The 14,254-nt window shown below is 39.0% G+C and overlaps 2 protein-coding genes across 3 annotated transcripts in view; one reads left to right on the forward strand and one right to left on the reverse strand.

Moving 5' to 3' along the window:
- Window positions 1-14,254, forward strand: part of MPP7 (MAGUK p55 scaffold protein 7) — a 293,058-nt gene that overhangs the window by 40,437 nt on the left and 238,367 nt on the right. The gene's annotated exons all lie outside the window — the stretch shown is intronic.
- LOC129515597 (mitochondrial carrier homolog 2-like) lies at window positions 508-1,573 on the reverse strand. The gene is given in 2 exon segments (XM_055334546.1): window positions 508-1,294; window positions 1,297-1,573. Coding segments are annotated over 2 exon segments (909 nt in total). The 5' UTR covers window positions 1,568-1,573; the 3' UTR covers window positions 508-656.

Consider the following 14,254-nt stretch of genomic DNA (forward strand, 5'->3'; position numbering starts at 1 on the left):
TCCAAATCTTGCTTGTTCTCTGTAATTTTCCCTTTGTTTTTGTTGTTGGCAACAATTTGTTACTTTGCAGTAAGATACTGAAGGAGAAGATACCCAGTGGAGAGATTTTCCAGGGTCATTTAGCAATAGATTCTTTTTTTGTTTTTTGAAAGATGAGAGACAGGGTTAATCAAACGTGCTTAGAAGCATTTAATGGGAGGCAGATTCTGATGGATGCTGAGGCTTTAGGGTCTACTAAAGAAAGGTAATTAATAATCTCCCATGTAATTTACCTTACTATATTTCTTAAGTTTTATGGACTTCTTTCTTTCTTGAGAAAGCCTAACAATTTTACAAAGCCTTAAAATTAAGATTCAAATTACATGACGACCTGCCTATACCCCTCGTAAAATGCAACTTTTTTTTTTTTCTTCCCTGTTTAAATAAGGACTCTGGAGCAAAAACGTCCTGTTTCAGAATAACAGAAGGAGTCTATCAGTGGTAAATTATGTAGTGCTGGGAAAAAGAACAAAAAAGGCAGACATCGAACACCTCCATTTTCCCAAGATTAAATGATCATTAAAAAAAGCGCGCCACACTGTATAAAAATCAACATTCTCTCCCATAATTCTGTGCATCTGGGACTATAGAAATGTCACTGTCCCTGCCCCACATCTTCAAATTAACATTCTCAAGTCACAGCAATAAGTCTTCCCAAAGGGGACCTTCTGGAAAAACAAGCTATTTCCTCGGCTCATATTTCCCTCTTTTTGTAGCATGCACCAGCAATCTGTCCAAGAAGTATATATTGGGGAGTAAGGAGGGGATCCACCAGCAAGCCCACAGTTGTTGACAGCCATAAGATTAGAGACAAGCACAAAGGGATGGGTCAACATACTGACGAAAAATCCTGTGACAGCTTGGGAATAACGCTTCATCTCACTAATGGTAGAAACCCTACTGTCCAGTGCATAGGTATTGATGAGGTAGGCCAGTGAGTTACAGAGCCACAAAGAAACGATGTCACCTAGGAGGCGAGGAATAAGACCCGCAAAACATCCTAGGATGCCCTCTTCACGATAGATGGTTACTATGGAGTCATAAAGTCCACGGTACCTGGATTCTCTGCCAATGAATTGTGCCATAGATCTTAGTGTGATCACATGGAAGGGATGTGTGATGAGGGTAGCAGCAGAACGGGCCATCATTTTTCGAGTTGTCTCCTTGATAACTTGGTCGAAGGAAGGTGTGACTTCTTTCTGTACATTTCCAGAGCCTAAATCCTCGACCTTGTCACATTCCTGGTAATGCTGAAAACTTTACCATGGACCACAGTTCCAAGGACGCCTGAACACAGTCTCGGAGTTAAGCCTGTGAACAACCCACGCTTCCCATCGATGCTCGCAATGTGCTGAGCATAACAAAAGAGACCAGGAAGCTGACATACTTGCCACCCAAAAATATTTCGTCCTATTGTTGGAGGAAGAGGCTCATATCCCACCTGGATGAGCACCTTCACGTACATGAGCGGCTGGGACAGGATGGTGAGGCCGGAGCCCAGGAGCACCTGACTGGCTGCGTCCGCCATGATGGCACCCGCAGACTGAACAGTATTTTTAGATTTCTGAATATCAACAGTGTTTCTACCGTTCAACAGTGTTTCTGAAATTAATCTTTCAGACACGGTTCAGAACATGCCCTTTCCTTCTTGGGCCACCTTCCTCATATAAACTCCTCAGGGTGGCATTCATGACTGTTCTTTTCTAATCTTAACTCCCACTGTCATTCCAACACATACCTTTTATTTTATCCCAACTGTAATAAACAGTTTCTCTAACGTGTCTTCGGCTTCCCACTTCCATATGTTTGCTCAAGCTGTTGGGGACGGCATAGATTCATGCTTGGGCTCTGTAGTTAGATTCTGGGTACTGATGTTTGTAGTCTGAAATTCTCTTTTGTTTAGAAAACCCTCCAAGACCAAGGCTGGTGTCCATCTTGCTTATTTCCACTCTAATTCTGCGATTATGGCAGATACCAGGCAGGTGGAATTTAAAACCTCAGCCTCTCATGTGTCAGGCTGAGCTATGGCTCCGGTGGTCTCGAGTGAGCACTGGGTTTCCTCACTGTACTTATTTACTTTAAGAATTTAAATTCAGTTAGCCAGTATATAGTACATGCTTTGTTTCAGATGTAGTGTTCAATTTATCAGTTGCATCTAACACCCAGTGCTCATCACATCATGTGCCCTCCTTCACGCCCATCACCAAATTCAGGATAAAGAAGGTGTGTGTGTGTGTGTGTGTGTGTGTGTGTGTGTATACACATATATACATATTTATATACACACTATGGAATATTACTTAGCCATCGGAAAGGGCGAATACTTACCACTTACATAAACGTGGATGGAACTGGAGGGTATTATGCTAAGTGAAATAAGTTGAGAAAGACAATTATCATATGGTTTCACTCATATATGGAATATAAGAAACAGTGCAGAGGATCATAGAGGAAGGGAGGGAGACAAACCATGAGAGACTCTTAACTCTAGGAAACAAAGTGAGGGTTTCTGGAGGGGTAGTGGGTAGAGGGATGGGGTAATTTTCTTTGCCTACCAGGCCAGCGTCCAGTTCTCTGGTCCCAGTTGCTCCTGGTCCTCCCTAGGGTGAGACTTCTCCTTGGTCCCTGCAGCCCTTTCTTCTCTGGAGCTGCCTTTTCTGGAAACTGAAGCCTTGCCTCTGGAATTGAATCTGGGGCTCACACATCAGGCAGGTCTCTGACACCAGCTGGATATTCCACAGCTTAACTCCATTCTGACACAGCCTAGGGGCAGTAGTAGGCCAGTCGCACACAAGACTGGCCCTCCCCTCCCCCTTTTCAGAAACGAGTCCATGTTGTCACCTGTGCTTCTGACCCACCAGCCCTAAACCAGAGGTTCCTAGCACTCCGTCCTCAGGTTCAATTAATTTGCTGGAGTAGTTCACTGAACTCAGGAAAACAGTTTGCTTACTAGATGACCAGTTTATTATAACATATAACTCAGAACAGCCAGGTGGAAGAGATGCAGAGGACAAGGGAGAGGGACATGGAGTTGGATACCCTCTCCTGTGCACCACTCTCCCCATGCCTCCTTGTGTTCACCAACCTTGGAAGCTCCCCGAACTCTGTCCTTTTGGGCTTTCATTGGACATGGGTGTTTGGGATCAGTGTCCAGCCCCTCCGACCTCCAGGGACTGAAAGTACTAACCCAAATCATTTAGTTGGCTCCCCTGGCAGCCAGCCTCCATACTTAGAGGTTTTCCAGAAGTCACCTCAGTAACCTCAACTCAGGGTTGCTTGAAAGGAATGGGGGATGTGATGAATAGCAAAAGACACCTTTGATTGTTCTTAAGCACTTTGGAAATTCTAAGGGTTTTATGAGCCTGGGAGAAGACCAAATACATATTTATTATCACAGTATTCTTACAGGATGCTCAAGAACAAAGATTAAGAAAAAAACTTTGAGACATTGTATACGGTGCAACTTAGTTTATTTAAGTAACTTGAGGACAGGACCTGTGGGCAGAAAGGGCTGTCCCTTTGCTGTATGAAGCTGGTGGTTGCATGCCTCATGCTCATGGGGGAGGAAACATGCAGGGAGTATTAGATCATAGATGTCTTCTTTGAATTTCTACTTATAAAATGACTTTGCAGGATTCTCTGGTGCTTATCATTGAGTTAGAAATTATGTGTTTTTTATGTGTTGTAAAAATTGGGAGGGTGGTGGTGGTATGAAAGACCAAAGTTTGAGAGCTGCTGATTTAATTACTGACACATAGCTGTTTCTGTTTAGCTTTGAGCTGATATATTGTATTTTTTATTTTTTTTAAGATTATTTATTTATTCATGATAGACATAGAGAGAAGGGCAGAGACACAGGCAGAGGGAGAAGCAGGCTCCACGCTGGGAGCCTGATGCGGGAATCGATCCCGGGACTCCAGGATCACGCCCCGGGCCAAAGGCAGGCGCCAAACCGCTGAGCCCCCCAGGGATCCCTGAGCTGATATATTTTAGAGTTAAAAGGAAATGGGGGAGGAGGGTGGGATGTCACAGGTGAGGAGCCTCAGCCATTCAGTCTGAGTAGAAGTTCTGGTACGACATTTCATTCACCCGCCCTTCCTTCCTGTTAGTGGCTGCCTAGCGTGGTGCGACAATGTCATGTTTCTACAGCCTCTTGCCCCACCCTCCTGTTCTATGTGGAGCACTCTCCTCCAGTCCACAGAGGGCTCCTCACAGTAGGGATGCTGTCATCTTTATCTGCGATTCCAGTGTCAGGCCTGGTAGTGGCTCAGGAAGCGTTCATTGAATGCGTTTAGTTACTATTCAAGTAAAAGTAATAGTAAAGCCATGAATTTAATCTGTCCTAAGTGAAATTAAAACTTACCAAACAGTTGTATGTATGGGCATGCTGCAGACTTTCAGTACTATGTGCTGGAAAAAACCTTTTTTGTTTTTTTCTGTCATCTTGGTCATACCAGCTTTAGTCTTGCGGGGAAAGGCAGCATGAACATGACAGTGTGGAAGGAACATTGAGTTCTAGACTTGGGCCTGTCCTCTTCTTGTCCCAAGGATCTGGTACAGAAGGGTAAAGCGTAGGTATACCTCACCTCAGTGGGTTGTGGGTCAGACAGAGTAATGGTGCTATAAATATCATTGCCAAGATCTACAGAAGTGCGTGTTTTTATATATGTACTGTGTCAGCTCAGGATTATGGTACCTTCCCTAGAAACTTTTGTATCTAACTTTTGTATCTATCAGACCATAGTCTGCCCTTTTCTCATTGAAAAATAAAACAAAACACTATGGGCAAAAACCAAAACCCTTGCTTCTTGCTTGTATTTGTCTCTGTAAGCTACCTCAGATCTTTTTTAGGGGGAGGAGTCAGAATATGAATTAATAAACACTTTGTTTTCTTTTACTGTTTATGAAATACTTTTTCTGAAAAGCATTGGTAGCTCTGGAATACATTATTGGTGATTCAAAACAAAAATAGACATTTTTTTTTCACTTGAAAGATGCTTTTGTTGGGAATTGATAGTAATGCATTACTCTGCTATAAGAAAGGAAAGTGTGCAGGGAACTTAGTCCTGGGATAAGGTAATCATGGTGTAACGATTATTGACCATGATGACCTAATTTTTTGGACTCTTCTATGCTAGACACTGAAAGTTCATCCTCGTATATGATGTTGTGAAAATTCTTTAGGGGAAAAGAAAGCTGGTAAGTGAAAGGGCTTGGATTGAAACCTTGAAACTAGGTTTGGTTGACTTGAAAGCCCAGTGGTTGCTCTGGCTGTGCATTTGGTCTACTTGCAAATGGAATTCTAGACCTTGGTGAAATTCTCCATTATGGTTTAAATGTCTTCAATATAAACTCTGACCAGTAATGTCCACATCTGATAATTCCACTGTGTGGAATTGGTACTTGTCTTGGTACTGGTGAAATTCTCTTTTATGGTTTAAATGTCTTCAGTATGAACTGTGATCAGTAATGTCCACATCTGATAATTCCACTATGTGGATTACCTGTGAATTTCTTTCATTTGTCTTTTTCTATTGGTTCTGTCTCTTGAAAAGTCTAGTGATTTTTTAAAAAGATTTTTTTTTAGTTTTGAGAGAGAGCATTTGAGCTCATGCATGCACAAGTGGGGGGAGGTGGGAGGGGGGAGAGAGACAGAGAGAGAGAGAGAGAAGCAGACACTGGAGCTCTGTCTCACAACCCATAGACCATGACCTGAGCCGAAATCATGAGTTGCTTAACTGATTGAGCCACCCAGGTGTTTCAAGTCTAGTGATTCTTGATTGAATATTGGTCATGATGGACAATTGAAGAGGCTTCTGGTGATAGTTTAGTTTCTGAGGCAGTTAGAATAGGGGCAGCCACCTGAATCCAATCAGTGGGTGAGCTGATTGAGAGTGTGATGCATTTATAATGACTCCTGCATTTCCAGTTTCCCCTTTACCTCACAGGTGCAGTTCTTTAGAGGTGTCAACAGACTTCAGGCCTTTCGGGGTACCAACTGAAAGCGGGTGGGACATAGTTGTGCCTCTCTCCCTTGTTAGGCTGTCAACTCCAGTTTTGATCTTTCTGCTCCAGTGAGACAGACTGCATCTCTGCTCAGCTTCTCATTCTCTTAGCAGCTGCATTTTATTCATTTTCCCTACCCCCTGCTCTCATTTGCTTATCAATCAGTGAATACTTGGACCAGAAAAGTAGCTTGGATTGCCAGACTCACTCTTTTGTGCTTTTCTTCCCTCTGGAATCTTGACCCTTCACATCCTGGCCACCTTATGGTCCTGAAATCCAGTTTCTGTCTTCCCAGCCTGCCACACCAACAGGGGCTCTCTTTGATGCCTCTCTGCTTTCTGACATTTGCCTTATCTTCTCAGCCTCTTATCTCTGCTGCTTACGAACTTGGAATGTACTCAGGGAAAAGCAGTGCAGAATGTTGGAATGTTGGGTGCATCTCTGGCTATTTCCCTTTTCTTCCAGATCTTGGCCATTTAAGTCCTGCTTTGGAAGACTTTTTTTTTTTTTTAACCTTTCAAACATTCCTTTAAAAAAGTCTTGTCCAGCTTTTCTAGTTTTTCTTTTTCTCCTCCTCTTTGGTATTAGGTGGTGGTAAGTGGAGCATAGATTATGTTAATTTCCATAACTGCTATAGTTATTGTGATTGACTTTGAAGTTAACTGTTAGCCAAGTTTTGTTTTGATGAGATTTTTGGGGCTTTTTTTTTTTAAGAAATAAAAATGTTTATTACTAAAAACAAATAATTGAATTTCATTCTATTAAGGGGCCTGATAAAATTTTAAGGGACCACTAACCTCAGAGCTTTATAAGAGTAATTTCCCCCAAATTTTGATTATGTATGAATGCAATATTATAATGTACTACTTCTTCAGAATTTTAATTGTTAAATGAAAACTAATATTTTATCTTTTCCTATTTTACTTTTTTAAAAAGATTTTATTTATTCATTCATGAGAGACACACAGAGAGAAACAGACACAGGCAGAAGGAGAAGCAGGCTCCATGCAAGGAGCCCAATGTGGGACTTGATCCCGGGACTCCAGGGTCATGCCCTGGGCCAAAGGCAGGCGCTAAACCGCTGAGCCACCCAGGAATCCCCTGTTTTAATCATTCTTAGAATGAAGGTAGCTTAAAAATATTTTGAAAAAAGTGATTTTCTAAACTGTAAATACCAAAGCCCCTTTAAATTCATCTTTTAAATGATTCAAGTTTGAGTTACTTACCTCCCATCATAATGAAAAGCTTTTGAATGAAAGCTGGAAAACAGTAAATGAACAAGATAAACATAGAGGCCTGAAATGAAGAGTTTGGCATTAATTAGGTAATTTAATAAAAGATGACCTCACACTTGTGTACCTCAATTCTTTCTTAACCCAAAAACCTCATTTGCATGGAATGTTATTACGTGAAGCAGAGGTACCAAGTAGACTATTCTGGTACCTTAAAACAAAATGTCCATCTTATGTTGCATAGATTTTTAATTTTTTAAAGGTCTGGTAGGGCAAAGTAAGATGCAAAATTCCTTCATGAATTCAGTTATAACTCTTAGAATGACTCATGTGGCTAGCTAGGTACAAGGCCACATAATTGCTTACTTAAGCCCAAATACATTATAGAATTCAAAATTGCTTCATTTGCCAGCCTGCCAGGAAACTTTGAACACTGTGTTAGAACCTAGGAAGAAAAGAAAATTTAAAGTGTTTTACTTCTGAATAATATTTTTAGAATCCCTGTTGGTGACAAGATTACATAGAGACAGTGTTTATCCAGAAGGTTATTAAATCATAAAGTTTCATTTCAAGATGAATCAACAGACATTGACTAAGATGTACTTATGGCACCCTAGAGAGAATCCTTGAAGACACTTGGAAGAATGTTATTCACACAGTACTACCAACATACTACTGAGTTTTGAAAAATTGTTAACAAATATGGGATCAGTATACCAATTGCTTGCTCTTTCATACCTTAAGTGTTAGTAGACCACAGGAAAGGATTTGTCAAGAATTTGCATATAAGACACTTTTTGGGGGTTGTGGTTTTTTTTTTTTTTTTTTTTTTTTTTTTTTTTAGTGAATGATTCTCACTTTTTCAATTTGTGGGAAGATGGAAGTGTGTTGTGTAAAGTTGAAAGATGTCTTCAGGGATCCCTGGGTGGTGCAGCGGTTTGGCGCCTGCCTTTGGCCCCGGGCGCGATCCTGGAGACCCGGGATCGAATCCCATGTCCGGCTCTCGGTGCATGGAGCCTGCTTCTCCCTCTGCCTGTGTCTCTGCCTCTCTCTCTCTCTCTCTCTCTCTCTCTCTCTGTGACTATCATAAATAAATAAAAATTAAAAAAAAAGATGGCTTCAGTAAAGACACATGGTGGAACATCTTAATGAACTTAAAAGAAAATTGCAAGAACTGCAGAAATTATGTATTATGTTTACTGATGATTCAAAATAGAAATTAAACTTAGGAGGGCATCCCTGGGTGGCTTAGCGGTTTGGCGCCTGCCCTTGGCCCAAGGCGCAATCCTGGAGTCCTGGGATCGAGTTCCACGTCGGGCTCCTGGCATGGAGCCTGCTTCTCCCTCCTTCTGTGGCTCTGCCCCCCCCACCCCCATGTGTCTATCATAAATAATAAATAAATCTTTAAAAAAAGAAATTAAACTTAGGAAAAATTAGATTACAAGTGTTCACTAATGATGCTCAGTAAATATTGACTACAAAATAATGATTTACTAATAAAGAATTTATTCCTGTTTGAAGGAAAAATATTTTAAAAATTTAAAAATAGACTATTTCTCAGAGCAGTTTTAAGTTTATAGTAAAATGGAATGGAAGGTACAGAGATGCCCTTATACTCTGCCCCAAACATGCATAGCCTCCTCTGTTTTCAGCATATTCCACCAGAGTACTCTCTTTGTTGGTGAACCCACCCAGGCACATGGTTATCACCCTGAGTTGACAGTTCATATTAGGTTCACTTTTGGTGTTGCATAGTCTATGTGTTTGGAAAAGTATATAATGACATGTATCTGCTGTTTTAGTATCATAGGGAGTAGTTTCACTGCCTTGAAAAATCCTATTTTCGGCTGATTTGTCCCTTCCTCCCCCTTAACCTTTGAAAACCACTGAGTTTTATAGTTTCCATAGTTTGCCTTTGGAAAATGTTACTTTAACAACCTGAGATGAGAAGTTTGGTTGAATTTGAAGTCAATATGCATTGTCACAAAATGCATTTATTAATGGAAAAAATAGGAAATATGAAGTACTATTATAATTTTTGAATGTAAAGATGATTTAAAATGTTGATTACATTGTATGAGCAATGTGTATTGTTGCTGGGGATCCATAAGAAGTTTCAAGAAGTCATCTATGTTGATCAGTACATAGTCAGTATAAATGTAGAGCCCAGTGTAAAAAAGTTAACATTCATAGAAACAAGCTTATGTTTCTCATGAAAAAAAAATCCGTTCATACAGAATACTTTGTATTCTGGTTTGCTGATCATAATTATGGAATATAAGGGAAGTATAATTGGTTTGTATAGCACAAACCTTGATTTCCCTTCCAGGCACCAGATAAATGATGTTATTTATAATCTGTGCCATGACATGAATCACTGATCTGTATTGGCTGCTTTTTAACACTGTGTAAATTGACTCTCCAGATGAGTCATTTGGTTTTTAATCTACTGTGGGTTGTTTTAGTGGGGGATAAATTCGATCTAGGAAACCTAGAAACTTCTAAGGGATTATGGAACTTTTTGAAACATATAGGGTTTTTGAGAACTATCTTTATCCTTTTCATTGGTCAGGCTGACATAGCTCAGAGAACTTACAGTTATGACTTTAGCCAAGTGCCTGTGTGGTCACATATGTAGCCTTAGGTCAGATGTGTTTCTTTTTAGTTATATACTCAGTGTACATTTAATGAGCATTGCTGTGCCTGGCATCGTGGAAGATAATTTATATTCCCCTTTGTTCTTAAGGAATTTATAGTTTAATGGAGGGGAAAGCCATACAGATACTTCCATAACTGTATTAAGGATAACAATAAATAGGCCTTGAGACCCATGAGGGACTTGTGACCCATAGTCTGGTATTTGAGTTTCAAAAAATTACTGTAATGTGTATAATTCTTTGTTGTTAATTAGGTAAGTAAGAATTGAATAAGTAGTGATGAATTTTAAAAAGTACAAAAAGTATAGCCTAAAAATTTAGTTGGATTTTATATCCTAACCCTCTTCCCTGTTTGTACTTTTAACTCATTTTTTTAAACCATTTTAGATCATTAACCCTTCCTCCTCCCTTTTTTTTTTGGTCATCAGTGATGATTTGTAAGTTTCTTGCACATCTGTATTTTCAAACACATGTAAATGATGTCTTTAGTGAAAATTCCTGGGAGCAGAATCTGTGCTGAAGATGCTTTCTCTGGTGTATTTGCTTGTTATTAGAATTCTTAGAATTAATAGACTTTTATTTATTTTTAAAGATTTGTTTACTTGAGAGAGCGCATGAGCGGGAGGGGCAGAGAGAATATTAGGCAGGCTCCACGATCAGCATGGAGCCAGACATGAGGCTGGATCTCACAACTCTGAGATCAGGACATGAGCCAAAAGCAAGAGTCAGATGCTTAACTGACTGCCCCACCCAGGTGCCCCAATAGGCTTTTCTTCTATAGACAACTAGAAACCTGAGAGGCTTTTGGGAGTTTGCAATTGACAGAACTAGTCTGGGAGATAGTAATCCTAATGGTTTAGCTGCAGCTCCTGCAGACTGTCATCTGGAAGGAATTGCAAGGAGGCTGTATGTGCCCTTAATTCCTCTTTGGTCCCTCAATGCCTCTTCCTGTCACGTGAGCCACCACTGCCCTCCCATCGTCCCTGTCTAGACATGCTTTCGTCAGTTGTCCTGAACTCCAGAATCTCCTTTTTCATGGTCCTCGTGTCCTGAGCTGACCTGAGGTAGGCATGCTTCTGATTGTTGGAGCAAGAAAATCAGCCGTGTGTGTCTATACAAATGGTAGCATTTCCAGGCTCTTCTATGAAGTCCGAAAAATAGTTTATATAGATTGATGTTACACTAGTCCTAAGCAAAGTAAGATACTTGAATTTGAGTGTGATATTTACTGTCTCTCTCCTCCTTTCCTCCTCCCAGTGCTGGAGCTAATGACTAGAAATATTCCTAGTTATTTAACCCACAAATAGGAGAATACTCCTTTATTTTTCTGGATTAGGATGCTCTGATCCATTGAGGTCTGTGATTAGAATTTTGTTAATTTGCAGAATTGACTAGGAGAAAGTATTTCAATAATACATTTGTAGACTTAAGAAAAAAATGCATTCTTATCCTTTTTCTATACTTTTCCCGTTGAAGTACCTTTGTAGTGTATTAGAATGTATATGAACATTTAGGGAATAAAAGGGGTGAAATGCCGAAAATTCAATAATTCCTAGTTGCCATGAAAATGGCAAATTCCTGTGTAGTATTTGATTGCAGATTCCTGCCCCTCCTATTCTTTAATTGTTTTCAGAGCCATAGAACATAGCAATTACATGTGAGGCCTCAATAGCTTAGCCTTTGATTCTGTGCAGGTTTCCTGATTGCATACATCCAACAGCTCTCTCTTAGATCGTCATTAAGTTGTTTTATGTGTTTGGGCAGGTTGCCTTGATTTACAGCCAGCACTGAACTAGAGATGAGTAAGATAGCAAGTCTTACCTTGTTTTTTCCCCTGTCAGCCATTCCTATGCTTGTGGTTGGGAGACCTACTTAGAATAGAGGTAGCAGAATTAGTCAGCTGAATGTAATCTGCCCAAGTTTTCATTTTGAGGTAAATCTCTTTTATGACTCTCTGTATAATACTTATTATTGCCATTCAGGATAATTCTGTCTGGTAGGTTGTAAGTATCATCTCTGGTTTATTTACTACTTAAAGTACAGTGAATCTAGGAATCCTTCATATTAAAAAAGGTAAGATCAGATTATTAACTCAGGATGTTGCAGTCCTGATTTAGTTAGTTGTATTTCCATAGCCTTGCAAAATTAGTACTTAGGACCCGAAGCCCAGTAGTTTTAGGTAATCCCTCCCTCACCTAAACATGTGTTACAGTAATGCTCCCCTGCTTTCCAAATGCTAACCTTTTATTGGGGTCCTTTTCTTCACTTGTTCCTCTCCATAGCAGTTTACTCTTGAAGGATTAGTGCAAAAAGAAACATAAGCGCTTGAACCACAAGATATGCTTAGCCAGATTTCAGAACTTGACAGCTATGATTTTTCTCTTTGAAAACTTGGCTACTTGGTGAAAGTAATGGTTTTAGAAATGTTCTCAGGTGATGGTTTAGGGAAGAGTAAAAAGAATTTTTTGAGACATTGTACTATTTTCTTAATCCAAAAAGATCAGAATGCAACTGAAAATAATTCACATAGGAGTAGACACAGTAAAAATATCCTTTTAATAATTAGAAAATTATGTCTGGAACAATCAAGTGGACATAATTGCTTGGTTCACTGTGTAAATGCTGCAGAAGTTAGGAAGAATTTTTCATTGTAAATTTTTTTTTAATCTATATGATGTATTTGCATACTTTCACAGACGAGACAAAACAGAAACATATTCAGAATTTAACCTGATTAAATATTTAGTTCAGTCCTGAGCTTTTGATATTTAATACAATATAAAGTAATAGAAAAAAAAAGATTTTAAATTTGATTTGCATGGTACAGAGATTCAGCTAAACTTTGTTCATTTGGCTAGCAATATTTTTTTTGTACCTGTAACTTAGATTCTGATATACAAAATTATAATAACATACTGATAATTCAGACTTGAGAACTAAATATTACATTCTTTTTACCCTATGCAGAATAGATTCTACCTTTAAAAATAGTATTTATAATATTAAAATTCATATGGTTCATATGGTTTTGTGATCAAGTTATTAAAATGTTTTGTCAGTGTGAATCATCTGGGTTAGTACAAATATGATAGAATTGTTAAAAGCTGCCTATAAATACATAACACCATTGCTGATTTTTAAAGTGTGGAAAGTATTATATTAAAATAAGTTCATTTCTTGTGTTAGAACACGAGAGCACATTTTGTAAAATAAAACCAAAAACATCTTGGTCACAACTGTTAACTACCAACCTGAGACAGATTTTATTCTTTTATACTTGTCTGGAACTTTTTGTATCACAAAAAGTTAACAGCTAATCTGATGAAGACTTATAAAGGTGTAAATATTCTGATATAGCCTCTTCTATGTCAAACATTTAAAATGGCCAGAACCTTTCATTGTAAATTTTAATAGAAGCCTAGCTAGTGGTAAGGAAAAGTAATTAGCAAACCTGTTTTCTACATATTTACAGATTTCCTTGATGCTGAGACAGTGGTAGCGCAGGTTTATTTTTTCCTCTTTCTGATTAATCCCCTCCTCCAGTTTGGCCCAATTTCTTAGTATGCAGAGAAGTTGGAGTTAGAAGTTAGATAATTAGATAATTTCTAGGTCCTTGTTCTTTTTTCTATTGATCTGGCTAACCACATGAACTTTTTCAGCAACCTTTAAACTATAAAAAACCTATTTTCCCTGGTCCATTTTTAGCTGGCAGCTCTCCTTGACATTGTAGTACATTCCCCCTTGTCAGCTTATTATTTTCATTATATTAGTATTATTGCTAAAAATAGAAAAAAATAGTCTAATCTTTAAAGAGCTGCAAATGAGAAGAGGCTCTTTTTAGGAAACAGAGTACACTTGGAGCTGTCTGGTAAGTGGAGGTTTCTGCTGGACAGGTATGTGACTTGGAAACTTTTCTGATTTCCAGCGTATTCACTTTTTAATGTTTTCTCTCTCTTCTGATTTCAGATAGTCCCACATGTCTGTTGAGTTTTCACTGATAAGAGATGATTTTGCCGACTTGGAAAACAATCTTATCTGTTGCCTCTTAATGCTTTCTCTTCTAGACACGTTTTTTTGTATTTTTACCTATTACCTATTGAAGAAAACAATGACTGGTAGCAGATTGTCTGGAAAGTGGAAGACCTTAACAGGGAGACTGTATTTATGAGAATTGATGCTGCCTTCCTGGAATTTGACTCACGCTCAAATAATAACTGATTTATTAATCTTATGGAAAGCCTAATAAAATTCTGAGGTACTCTGGGGAGTTCCATTTTTTCTTCAGTCCCAACGTCCATCCTTCTGGATGAGGATGAGCCC

The sequence above is a fragment of the Nyctereutes procyonoides genome, unplaced genomic scaffold (assembly GCF_905146905.1).
Source record: "Nyctereutes procyonoides isolate TBG_1078 unplaced genomic scaffold, NYPRO_anot_genome, whole genome shotgun sequence".
NCBI classification, from domain to species: Eukaryota; Metazoa; Chordata; class Mammalia; order Carnivora; family Canidae; genus Nyctereutes; species Nyctereutes procyonoides.